We start from the raw sequence: 13,967 nt of genomic DNA, 5'->3' as shown, positions 1-13,967 counted from the left end.
TTTTCTAAAGCACCGTCCCCTCAGGGGCTGCTTCCCTAAAAAAGCAGCAGTGCTGTTTGGGGATTATTTTCGAGTAAGCTTTGTCCGGTTCACATTTACCGCCATTGTTTTTGAGGTCACAGAGTCAGTGGTTTTATTGCTGTTGTGTGTATGACTTAAGCAGTTTAAAAAGATCAGTCAGAACCACAGCAGAGAAGTTGGACGTGGATAAATCAGTCACTTAAAATGAAAAAAAAAATAGAAAAGGGGAGAAAAATGATATTTGCACCGATCAGGCATAACATTATGTCCTTGTTTCTACACTCATTGTCCATTTTATCAGCTCCACTTACTATATAGGTGCACTTTGTAGTTCTACAGTTACAGACTGTAGTCCATCTGTTTCTCTGCATACTTTGTTAGCCCTCTTTTACCCTGTTCTTCAGTGGTCAGGACCCCCATGGACCCTCACAGAGCAGGTACTATTTGGGTGGTGGATCATTCTCAGCACTGCAGTAACACTGATGTGGTGGTGGTGTGTTAGTGTGTGTTGTGCTGGTCTGAGTGGATCAGTTTTTAAACACTGTGTCCACTCACTGTCCACTCTATTAGACACTCCTACCTTGTTGGTCCACCTTGTAGATGTAAAGTCAGAGACGATAGCTCATCTGCTGCTGCACAGTTTGTGTTGGTCATCCTCTAGTCCTTCATCAGTGGTCACAGGACGCTATTGGCTGGCTATTTTTGGTTGGTGGACTATTCTCAGTCCAGCAGCGACACTGAGGTGTTTAAAAACTCCAGCAGCACTGCTGTGTCTGATCCACTCAGACCAGCATAACCCACACTAACACACCACCACCACGTCAGTGTTACTGCAGTGCTGAGAATGATCCACCACCCAAATAGTACCTATTCTGTGAGGGTCCATGGGGGTCCTGACCACTGAAGGACAGGATGTGGTCATAATGTTATACCTGATCGGGGTATACTTTGCAACGAGTAACGTTATGGTCAACCAAGGAAAAGAATTGAAAGTAATAATAGAAACATGACCAGAGAAAACATGCTGTATATAAAATCCCCAACAGCGTCCAGCGTGCAGAGCCAGTCTGCCGTTTACAGAAAACAGAACTTCTAATACAGAATAAAGACTTCAAGAAGAGCAGAAAGGCAGCGATACCATGGAAGAAAGTTGCGCCGATGAGCCAGAAAAGTTCTGAAACTAAGTTTTATGGACAGATCACACAAAGATAAACCCTCCTCAAAGTGTCTTGTCATGACTTAAGCATGCGTGGCAGTATCTGGAACCACTTCCCCTTAACTTTTATCTTTTGATTTTTGTTTTACTGTTAATCCAAAACGTCTGGCCAGAAATAACAGATGGCTCTCAGTTCTTTTGCCTCAAATCCTTCCATCTTTATTCAGTACACATCAGTCTCTGTATTAATGAAGGCCACAGTCTGTTACTGCTTCCTTTTTTTAATAAATCTGATATTTCACAACCTGAAGTTAAGACTAATTCCACTTTTTCTGTCCCGTACAGAGACGGAGGGCACGCCGGCCGGAGAGGGGACACCTCACCTTCTGAACAGTAAGTACATTTCTGTTGTTAAAGTTTAATTAATTTAAAGTGGGCCTGGGCCATAGGACCCAAAAAAAGCAAAAAATATTGTCAATAATTTTGCATGATTTTTATGCTTGATTTTAAGCCTGAATAATGTTTTGAACCTTGATGAAAATAACATGCGAATCATATGGTGTAATATACTAAACGGCTGTTAATACAGCAAGATTCGCTCGAAAGAGGCCCCGAATATTCTGTTGTAAATCCCGTTACGATGAATCAATCTGCACCAAAAAAAATGTGTTACATACCTTGATGTATGTGTAATCGATTGCATTACATGCGATGCTGGAAGTGATCTCTATTTTCTGCCAGACACATTTTGACACAGCTCTCTATGTTCCTGAATGTACCGGCAAGCATTAGAGAGGTTAAACGTCGCGATGGCTGTTCGGCGCCTGCCACAGCGCTCCGACGCAGGGGCATCCTGGCTTGTTCGAAGCTCCATATACTGAGGAGCACATTTGCACATTTGTTTCGTTCAGATTGCTTCGTCCTAGAGATTTATTACAGAATATTCGGGGCCTCTTTCGAGTGAATCTCCCTGTATAATGAACCTAAATATCAATTTTAAAGAAATTGAAATAAAAAAATCTACATTTTGGATGATATTAAACCTTTTCTGGGCCTTCAGCACTCAACATTCAACACCTTCAAACCTGTCTAAACAAAAAGAGGAATAAAAAGAGGTTAAAAAATGACGTATTTATTTTATCAAATGAAATCGTGTCCTCAAAATGTAGATTTTTTTTTTAGATTTTTTAATAACTTCTAGTTATGTTCGTCATGTTGATAAAATGTGTATGAAACCATACAGAAACTGTTCAGGCTTAAAATTAATAATTGTAGCATGGACATAACATTTTATTCATCATTTTTAATTATTAATAATTATAAGCCTACTTGTATTTTTTTGTTACACTAAGGAACGGTATCATTTTATCAAAAACACAAACTAATAATATTGCGAATAAATATATTGTTAAATAGATTATATTTTATATTATTTTTATTTTATTTATGTACATTTCTCTTTTTTTTCTTTTTTTTTCATGTTTATTTTAAAATGTTCATTTTGTCAGCCACTTCCTTGCTTAGGCTTGTCTTCTCTTGCCAATTTCCTGTACAGCTTCTTGTCTGCAGTGCAGTTCCTCCAAGCAAGACAGGAACGTGCATCCTGATTGGCTGTTGTGTTGGCTTTATGCTAATCCTGCATGCAGCACATCTATTTTAGGATAAATTGGATTAACCCCTTTTTGCAGTCCTCCTAGCGGCAGTCCCACCAGCTGAATGGAAAGTGGCTCATTAGATATTTTTATTAATAGAATTAAATTCAAAATCTGATTAAAATAATTTAAAATCTATTTTAAAATCAAAATTTAATTAAAAAAAAATATTCAAGGCTGAACCGAGGGCTGAAATTGCATTCTGTGTCGACAGTTAAAAGGGGTTAAAAATATCTGGTTTAATACTCCGAGCTGATCATTGGGAAAACTTTTGTCAAAGATCGTTTTAGCACTCGATGCTACTTTCAGGATGATTTAGGAAGCTTGAATGTGATGCCGCTCGAAGCCACGTGAACTCACTCAGTACTGTCTCTGTTTGAATCCAGACTCTTTCCGCTACACATGTGACATATGTGGGAAAAAGTACAAGTACTACAGCTGCTTCCAAGAACACAGGGACCTGCACGCCGTGGACGGTGAGTTATGTGCCCACATGTCTTCATCTCCTCTATAACATGGTATGAACTCTCAGACTGCTGGGCCAAATCCTGCACATGCTTCAGTTCTCATTCCTCCCCCTTCAAAATGTAGTTTTACCAGCCAGCAAATGCTCAATCTTATTCAGTCCTGAAGGAGAAGCATCTCAGGTGGCTTCACTTGAAGCTGTTTGAGTGAACGAGTGTGTAAAGCTGCATCAGGGCCAAGTGGGGCTACTTTGAAGACTCTAAGATTGGGAAAAAGTTTTGGTTTAACACTTTTTGTCACTGTGCAGTTCCACATGCATTACTGTGCAAAATCAGAGCTTTCATTGGTTTCATTTCCAGTCAAAACACCGTTAAGTACAAGTTGTTTATTTTTAGATATTTCTGAGAAGATTAGAAATAATCCACTTGCATAAAGAATGGAGAAAGTCAAAGGAAAATAAGTGGAAAAAAACAGGAGTTTCCAAAACTAGAGTTCAAAAAATGATTGATACAGAGAAAGTGGAGCTTCTACCACCTTACATGGAAGACCTGGTAGACACCAAAACTGTCCCCATCAGATAAACAGCACTTAAAGCTCTCATCTCTGAGAGAGAGGAGAAAATCAAGCTGCTTCAGATCTGAAAACATCCACAGGTGTTTCTGTCCATCTGTCCACTGTGAGAAGACGACTCAGCGGTGTGGGTCTGAAAGGATGTGTAGCTGTTCAAGAAGAACCTCACTGAGAAAAGGAGACGGACACATCAAACAAAGAAGCTGAACAATGGACTGACCACCCCAGAGTCCAGACCTCAACACCACTGAATGTGTTTGATATCCAGCTTCTAAGGCTACGTTCACATTACCAGGCTGAAGTGGCACAAATCTGATTTTTTGCCCTAATGTGACTCAGATCTGATGTTTTCAGAGCTGTGTGGACACCCACATCTGATCTTTTCAAATCCGACCTGAGCCACTTTCGTATGTGATCCTAGATCGGATACGTATCCGATTCGTGGCCATGCAACCTTAATGTGAACACTCAGATCAGAATTCATGTCTTTTCACTGCGCAGCAGCGCCGAACAGACGTTAAAGCCTGTAAACGGTGGAAAAGCAGCACATCTCACCTTTTTCTCCTTCGTCTCGCTCTAATAATGAAGCTGAGAGCTGATCAGAGTTAATTATCTTCTCAGCGAAGCTCGTTCTGCTCGTTAGTTTGTGTTGATGATGCAGTGATTCATTCACGTGACGTTACTGAGTAGGATGAGCTCATGAGGGTCATTTAAGGTCACCGGTTCGTCACATTAATGACCGATTTGAGTCACTTAACTAAACAAGTGTGATCCATCGTGTCAGAGAGATCGGATTTGAGCAGAAAATCGGATTTGAGCAATGAGGCTTGTAATGTGAACGTAGCTGAAGACTTTGAAGGTGTGGGAAAAATAACATTGCAGATTTCTTTGAAAAACTCAAAGCGAGTCTCCCAACTAGAATAGAAAGTCTGGTGAAGGCGGTTAGTGGACACACTGAGTCGTGAAAAATGTATACATTTAGTTTAAAGTTTATTAATTAAATTCAGTTACTTAATTTCCTGTTAGATGGTTTAATTATTTCCTGACACTGAAAAATGAGTGGTACTTAATTACTGTTTTGACTGGAACTTAAATAAATGAAGGGTGTTTTAAACTTATCACAGCACTGTATGTTATTTCATAGCTTTGTATGAGACTGTATGAGTAGCCTCTTCTACGGCTGGGTGTGTCCAGACTTTGAACTGTGTCTGTGTGTGTATATGTATTTTAATAGGCTGTGTTTTATTGCACTTGTGTACATCTGTACTGGACCATCTATACTGAGCTACAACAGCATAGGAGTGATTGCTCTCGATGTCTTAATCATGACAGTAGTGCATGCAGTGCAGTAGGAGTAGAAAGCATAAAGAGGAAACTCTGAGAGTCCTCAGTATATAAATAGTTGCGGTGTTGGATCATATTGAGCTGTATACCCTTGAAGCTTTAAAGGGACATTCCAGCCTGAAACTACCATCTAATGCTATTATTCATGTTGTGCAGGACTCTGTGGAGCAGCTTTAGATCCCTCAGCCTGATCAGTTTGACAGTCCACACCCATGAATGTTCTCACCTATAATACCCGGCATGCTTTACGCAAATATGACAAAATATGTGTGTGTGTGTGTGTGTGTGTGTGTGTGTGTGTGTGTGTGTGTGTGTGTGCGTGCGCGCACATGTATGTATATGTATGTATATATATGTATGTATGTATATGTATAAAGTTTGTATGTAACAAGTTGTATGTTGTATAAAACATCAAGCAAAGTTTGAATAAAAAAATAATAAGATAGAAATATAATAAAACGTGGCTTATAAATTGCTGATCATTACCAATAACTGTCTGGGCGTGGTCTAATATTCCAACAGGCATGCTACAGACAGCAGACAGATGAGCTAGCTGAGCTTCATAGCATAGTTATGTTTGCTGGGTTAGCAGGTTAGCTTTTGCTTGGATGTTGGCTTTCTCATAAGTGTCTGACACAGTCGCATCTCGCTTTGGGGTGTGGTTGATCACAGTTTTGTTAAAGCTGTGTGGGCGGGTCAACCCGATCAGCCTTGTGATTGGTGAGGATACTGACCCAAGATTAGGACCGCCTAGACATCTGCATTTAGTGGTCAGTGGAACATTATTTCCAGGACACGTATGTGTATGTAATGAGGCCACAAGACCAAAATTAACCTGTTTAGAAAGAAAACACTGCTGTAGTTTCTCTTTAAGGCTTCATGGCTCAGTCTTTTCTTTAAGGACCAGCCTAGTATTTTTGTGTGAGCGCAGAACAAAAATGGCCAAATTTCACAACACTGTTCAAGTATTTCTGAATGTTTTGTTTCGCCGTTTATTTCTTTCTTAACTAGTCGTTATGGATACCGGACTGGGTCTTACGTCAGTGTTCCTTAATATAGTTAATATAGATAATAAAACTCTCCTTTCTTTGACCGGAGTGGAGAAAGAGCCAGTGTACTTCAGTGTTCCACACTGTGTTTGACCAAAACCTTCCTGTAAAGTGAGTCAAAGTGACTGTTGTAGACTTTTCTAGATTATTTGCTGAACTAGGAGCACAAAAAAAAAATTAAAAATGTTATAGGGTTAGATAAGACTTTGATAAGACTTTGATATTACGTGCCAGTTATTTAAACTGATCTGGCATCAGCCCAGTTCAGTCAACATTGAGGTTGGAATTGCACTCAGTGACATTCTAGCATAGACAGGCAGTGATAAGTAGTGGGGTCCAAAAGTCTGAGCGCACATGTTTTGCATTAATTTCTAATTTAATACAAACTTTTTTTCATTGCAAATTATATTAGCAGTCTAATAATTTGAGTGAAAGTACAATTTTAGAAGTTCTTGGTATTTGGCTGAACGCCCTCCTTTTGCTTTAATGGTAATGCATGCAGAAGCCTCTGATGAGCAGATCAAGTCCACCTGAAAGTCGTCTGTGGAATCCCTTCTTCTTCAAAGGCCTTAACGTGGTCAATGTCACAAGTTTGCATAAATTTGAATAGTGACCTGGCAACAGGCCAGAATTTTGAGTATTTCCTTTTCATTTTTATTTTTTTCAAAACTCTGAAACTTTTAGAAAAAAAAAAGTTTAAATGGAAAAATCCCAGATTCTCAGACATTCGGACCCCACAGTATGTCTGAAAGTCCTTTTTGTTGTTTAGTTGCCTGTAATAAATGGGGAAAAAAAGCTTTGATGAGGACAAGATTTTTCCAAAAAGCCTTCACATGCTGAGATGCTGATTGACATCTGACCTCCGTTCATCACCCGTTCCTTTGCTTTCTGTCCTTCTCTCTAGATCCTTATGATCATGTGATTCCTGTGGAGGAACCCGTGAAGGAGGAGATTGAGCCGCTTCAGAAAATAGGACCAAGTAAGTAAAAGTGTGGGAGATGATGCTAATTATAAGATGTGTAGTAGGGCAGCACAACATGCATTGTGATTATACTGCTGCGTGTTGTTTGATAAATCTAATGTATTGTATTGTAATGTAATGTATTGTAATTGTAATGTATTGTAACTAATGTAATATGTTGTAAATATATTAAACACATTGGTGAATCCTTGATGTGGTGATGATTAAATGGCCTTTATCATGGAAATAAATGTTTACATATGATCTCTTAAGTTTTTGATATGTAGTGTTTTGCTCTCCAGTCCAAACAGTCCAGAGATGGACACTAAGCTGAATTGAATTTGCATTGACTGTTTTTATGATGTCATGAAAGCCAGTGCATTTGCATATATCCAGCTATTCAGCCTATAGCAGTTTAGCTCCGCCCTCCGCGTTGAGGTTATAAGGGCTGCGTCCAGAAACCCTGCAAGTTACTGCTTGTACCGGAGGAGCCGCTTTAAGCAGAGGATCCACCAATATATGCTGCCCAGGAAGTGTTTTACAGATTTTATTCTCACGTTTCACGTGACGTCACACTATATAGTCCCGCCATTTTGAGTGACTCCGCTAGCATGATGTGCTTTGTGAATAATTCGCCTGCAAGAAGCTACTGAAGCCGAAAACGACGATCTTCAGTGTTTTCGCTCCAGGCTTGGAGCCCCTGCACTGTACAGTTTAGTGTTCCTCTCTGCTGTTCACACCTCGTTCAGCTAATAATATCAGGTATTTTAACCAGGAAACCACAGTTATGCAGTGGAGGGGTTGCAGGACTGGAGCTGAACTCTGAACTAACTGCACCAGCAAACTTACAGAATCACGTCTGTCGAAACACAACGTCGTTTTCCGGCCCACGAAATTCAGTCTGATATTTAATGTTTGTTTCTCCATTCAAACCTCATTTAAATCAGAAACAGAGAGTAAAGTTATACCGGCGGTCTGCAGCTCCGTTAGGGGGACGACTGTTCATCTCTCGGCTGATAACATCAGCTAAAGTTATCTAAAGGCGAGCATTGATCTCATCTGTGTTAATTAGCTGATGTCGTTACCCTCTTATGATCCTATTTTCCTCTTTATGCAACACCATGGGATCCTTTACCCACCCTGACGTGAAGAGCCGGTGGGCTTCTGTGCTTTGAAATGCTGTAAGAGACCCTCCAGAACAGGGAGAGGGGCTGAGTATGAGATAAATATGAATGTCAGGAAAACACAAAATTGGTAGCTTTCCACCAGTTTAAGTGGGATCAGGAGTTCAGGAGGAAACTGTATAAGAGTCTCAGACTATTTTGTCGACTTTGTTGAGGTCACGTTTTTCTCTTGCAAAGTAAGGAGAGTAATTTTAGCCATCTTTCACCTGTAGTTACATTCATGCGGAGCAGCGAAGCCGGAAATTTGGTCCCAAATATGGCGGCCATGACAGAAACGTCACGTGATTGAAACCCTAGAATAGTGACATGACTGCAGGCACGTCCAGAGAAGACGGACAATCACAGAGCAATCCAGCTATTCTTTAAACTGCTGTTTCCTCCAGGTTTATGTAATTATCTGTATTGTGTATTTTGTACTCCATTAAAACATGCAGTAGAAACCACACAAACGTGAACAGGCGAGTCGGTGCAGCAGCTCAGCGTGTGCTTTCAAGTGAACATTGTGATAAGCTCATTTAATCAGTGGTCGACGTCAAATTCCATAATGTTGAAAGGAGTCAGCTGTCCCATTTCCCCAGTTCCTGCTCATTCTCTCCATTCCTCCTCCTCCTCTCCTCGATTCCTCCGTAGGAAGGGAGGAGGTGGAATGAGCAGTAGCATAAGTTTCTGGACGCAGCCAAGGAGCGTTTTAGCCGAGACTGCTTTTTAAACAGGGTGTAATGCAGGGCAGCCAATCACAACAGAGCTCATTTACATATCATTGTTGTCGGAAGACAACCTTGTGTCTCTAAAATGGTAACTTTACAGGAAAAGGAAAAAAACCTACTTTACTTTTAATGGGAGTCAATGGAACCAGACTTTTTTCCAAGTCATTTTGGGTTGTTTCTTTCGGTCCATTCATCATGAAATTTACACACAGTATAAAGAGCAATAGGTATTTTCAAATTATGCCAAAAACTGAAAAATGAAAAAAATGGAGATAGGAGGTTTTCTTCCGACAGCAGCGACGTATCAGTTATAAAGGCACCGTAACAAAGGCAGCCTGTTCAATTCTAAGGAGTAAAGAGAGGCTGCAAAAAGGTCAAAATGAATCAGGACAGTTTTTAATACGTAAAAGGACACAAATGTTGTAAGAGGACCTCTGATAAACATGTATGAGCTCTTTATTGATTGGCCTGCAATATTTTAACATTTGATTAGTCAAGGCAGACATGTGGTCCATCAAAACACACAAAACACTCACCTGCAGTGTCTTCAGATTTGGATATGATGTTCACAGTAAAACATTCAGGGGCAGATTCACTGACATTTGGTGCCATAACAAACCATATTTTGGTGTTTCAATGAAAACTGTGGTGGTTTAATACATTCAACACATGGGACTGTAGCACCCACAGTAAGGCCAAAGTGGCGATTGCTGCTGTTTTGCGTATGTATATGCACTCATTGGCATTTCCCTCCTAAAGCAGAAACACTGTTAGAAAATCATTGCAATAAAGCGCTTCCTCCTGTTTATGAAGTATATATTAAGTGTGCGGCCCTGAAAAGCTTGTCTGATTGGTGCTATCACACTGCCAGTGTTGTTGCTCAGAGATGCCCGTCCACCATAGACGAAATGTTGGCCTTCTGTATGTCGTCACCAAATTTTAAATCAATATGATGAAACGAACTTAGAATGTCAAAATATAACTTGTTTTCACAAAATAATGACTAAATTTCTAAATAATTATACTGGCTCAAGTAGTGGTAACATTATTTTAACATATTACATCAAAATCATAACAAAATGAGTCATTATTTTAACACACTAAGATTAAATATCACTGAAAAATCATTGTTTTGTGATAAAGTCACAGTATGGACACACTGCTGCCAGAAATGGAGAGAAAAAAGCTATTATGAGTGAACGTTTTTTTGGCCAAATCAGGCTTCAATACCAAAAGGACGAGAGCAGAACAGGACTTTATGTTCCATTGGTCATATGTTCATAATGAATTTGGGCCTGTGTTAATTTCCAGAAAGGTTCTTAGCAGGTACATGCTAAATTGGCTGCCCCCACCCCACCGCCCCCCGGCACAAAGTGTCTGCAGACTGTCAGTAATTAGCGCCTCTTTTAATAAATCTGCCCCTGTGTGAGTTATTTGAGGCTTATTTGCAGCCTTCAGCGTTTTCAGCATTGCAAAACTTTTCAGGTGTTTGTAAATAACGTTCACTGTTATCTGTGGGCATCGCCGTCCCTGGCGCAGCAGAGCATGTAGAGTGTTATGGTTGAAATGGTAGAAATGCTTAAAGTATGTGTTGCTGTCTTCTGCAGAAACGGGGAGCTACACGTGTGAATTCTGTGGAAAACAATACAAATATTTCAACCCCTATCAGGAGCATGTGGCGCTGCACACTCCAATGAGTAAGGCTTTCACTCCTTTCATTACAAGTGTAGATTTCCCTGCTAAGTCTGGATTGAGCGGAACACAATAGACGGAACGTGGCACTTCTTAACAGAGTTGCCAAAAAAACAGAAAATATTGTTTAAGTTTTAGATGTTCCTGGTAAATTCTCCATAATGCCTTGCAAGCCTTTATAAGATCTAAATCTGGATTTTAGAGCATTTACCTGGAAAATGTTTTGTTATTCCGGAATATCCTCTTCTGTTACTGTCCTACCTCAGCCGTGTTCCTTAATCTCTTATGCTCGTGGGCATGTTTTGGTTTTTCCATCTGAATTTTCATGACTAAATCGTAAGGCAAATTGTTCAGTAACTGCATGAAATAAATGTAAATTTTTATTTGTTTATTTATTTTTTGTAAAAGCTCCTCTCAAATTAAGAGAAAATGTGTTTTATGATCACACATACTGCTATATGCTTACAATTTACTGCTGAAAGCCAAAAATCTTAGACGCTCTTTGTATTATTTTATGAAAATCATTTTTACAGAGCAGATCACTGAAGAGACGCCATCTGTTTATAGTTTATAACCCAGATTTGTGGAAAAAATGGGTCGACTTTCAGTAGGGAAAAAAAAAAGTGTTCAGCTTCTTGTATTATAAGGGTTTAAATTACATTACCCATCTATTAGACTGGAGAGAAGACAGTTACAGCTCTCATACGACACCCACCTTTAGAATGTAGCTTATGAAATATGAAAGTTGTGAAGAATATGACGAAGTGCGTTTTGGAGCCACCGGTGGTCTCAAGGAGTTTAAAAGGTTAACTCTTAAGTCAAGCGTTATTACTCTCTTATTGTACTATTTCAGTGTAATTACACAGTTACATGATTAATTACTTGCTTAGTTACATTATAAATAACGTTTATATTTGATCTAAGAGCAACTAATACTAAACTGATACCTAAGGGTCAAACCTCGGAGCCGTTTTCACAGACCGAGATGAAACCCTGGTCTAAAATAATGTCCAGTAGTCACTGACCTTTGACGCTGCAGTTTAGTCCAAGACTAGGCTTAATGTACGTCTGTGAAACCAGCCCTGTGTGAATCAAACCTCAAAATGGACACTTTGCCCCTTTCTCCAGTCTCTTTAAAGGATTGGAAGGGGACATGCACCAGTTTTTCAAAGTTTCTGCGTAAATCATTTATTGTGATGTAAACAAAGTCATTCAGAGTGTTTGATGTGAAAAAATTACAGACTTTCTAGAGAAACCACGACACTTTGCTGGATTGTAGAGCCTATAAAGAACTAATGTACTTTGTATGTACCCACACCTTAGCAACCACCTGGGATGCCATAGCAATGCCCTAGCAACACCTTAGCAACCACTTTCAATACCATAGCAGTGCCCTAGCAACCCCTTAGCAACTACCTGGGATGCCATAGCAGTGCCCTAGCAACACTGAGCAGCCACCTGGGATGCCATAGCAATGCTCAGCAACACCCTAGCAACCATCTGGGATAACGCAGCAATGTCCAAGTAACACCTGAGCAACCACCTGGGATACCATAGCAATGCCCTAGCAACACCCTAGCAACCATCTGGGATGCTGTAACAATGCCCTAACAACTCCTTAGCAACCATTTGGGATTCCATAGCAATGCCCTGGCAACCTACTTAGCATCCGCCTGGGATAACAAAGCAATGCCCTAGCAACCAACTTAGTAACCACATGAGATACCATAGCAATTCCCTAGCAACCTACTTAGCACCCACCAGGGATAACAAAGCAAAGCCCTAGCAACTCCTTAGATCTGGGATACAATAGCAATGCCCTAGCAAAACCTTAGCAACCACTTGATATACCATGACAGTGCCCTAGCAACACCTTAGCACCCACCTGGGATAACTAAGCAATGTCCAAGTAACCCCTGAGCAGCCACCTGAGATTTCCTAGCGGTGGCTTCCCACTTCGGGTTCACTCTCTGCAATAAGCGGTGAATCTATTTGAGTCTCCTGTTTTTATAAGTAATATTGATAAAAGCTAAATAATGCTAAATCTGAAACAGACACATTTTCTTTGCCTTACAGTTCCCTGTTATGTACTTTTCCACCATGAATGGCTTTAAAAATATGTTCAAGCCACAAGCGCAACTTAAAACAGGCATAAAACTCTTTTAGGAGCTTTTAGAGTTCAGTAAACTCTTCAGACGTCTGGTTCCCATCACCACCACCGTGAACGATTCGGACTCAACAAGTTTCTCTAGAGCGCAGCATTTCACACCAAACCACTGTGAATGACTTTGTTTACATCTAAACCAGTTAATTTTGCTGAAATGTGGAAATCGATGGAGCTCCCCTTTAAACGTGGCTTTCATAAACTCAGTCCCAAATGTACATTCCCTCCCTTTTTTTGTCTCCTCTTCTGTCTCTCCCTCATTTATCTCCTACTCTTTCACAAAAGACTTTAGCCAGGGAGTCTGACATGGAGAGCTATTTAAAGTACAGAGCGTTCATAGAAGTGGGTCAGAGAGATTGCATTGTTACTGAAGGACTCTAATTCCGATTAGCTTTGAATTACAGATGTATGTTTAAAGTAGTAACTGGAATCCTGTACATGTTGGCAACAGCTGAGTGGAAAGAGGTGCAGTATGTGGATGACGGATGTTGGGATGTTGTGCTGTAGGCAGAAAGCTTTTATGGTCTATCATATGTGTTTGTGTTATATCACATGCTTTGAAAATGTGTTTTGAAAACCTTGCTAGTTGATCTGAGGCCAGTGTTGAGTGCAGTGAAATGTACTGTACTGTGCAAAAGTCAATCCACACTTCATTTATTGAATTTCCACTCAAAACAACCATTAAGTGCAAGCTAATCATTCATCAGTGCCAGTCTTGGGCTACGTTCACATTACCAGGCTGAAGTGGCCCAAATCTGATTTTTTTTTGCCCTAACGTGACTCAGATCTGATGTTTTCAGGGCTGTGTGGACACAAATCTGATCTTTTCAAATCCGACCTGAGCCACTTTCATATGTGGTCCTAGATCGGATACGTATCCGATTCGTGGCGATGCGACCTTGATGTGAAGCTCAGGTCTGAATTCATGTGCTTTTTTCCCCACTGCGCGTGCGCCATCATTCAGCGTTACCATGGCAGCAGCACCGAACTGACGTTAAAACC

At 40.2% G+C, this 13,967-nt stretch overlaps 1 protein-coding gene across 5 annotated transcripts in view; it reads left to right on the top strand.

The window, feature by feature from the left end:
• Positions 1-13,967, top strand: part of znf618 (zinc finger protein 618) — a 59,582-nt gene that overhangs the window by 30,240 nt on the left and 15,375 nt on the right. For all 5 annotated transcript variants that reach the window (XM_036580674.1, XM_036580673.1, XM_036580672.1 and 2 more), the window contains exons 4-7: positions 1,523-1,570; positions 3,216-3,305; positions 7,162-7,236; positions 10,717-10,806. In XM_036580674.1, the coding sequence (XP_036436567.1) occupies positions 1,523-1,570; positions 3,216-3,305; positions 7,162-7,236; positions 10,717-10,806 (303 nt within the window). The remainder of the gene's footprint in view (positions 1-1,522; positions 1,571-3,215; positions 3,306-7,161; positions 7,237-10,716; positions 10,807-13,967) is intronic.

The sequence above is a fragment of the Colossoma macropomum genome, unplaced genomic scaffold (genome assembly GCF_904425465.1).
Source record: "Colossoma macropomum unplaced genomic scaffold, Colossoma_macropomum, whole genome shotgun sequence".
NCBI lineage: Eukaryota > Metazoa > Chordata > Actinopteri > Characiformes > Serrasalmidae > Colossoma > Colossoma macropomum.
This window is presented reverse-complemented; position numbering and strand designations above follow the sequence as displayed.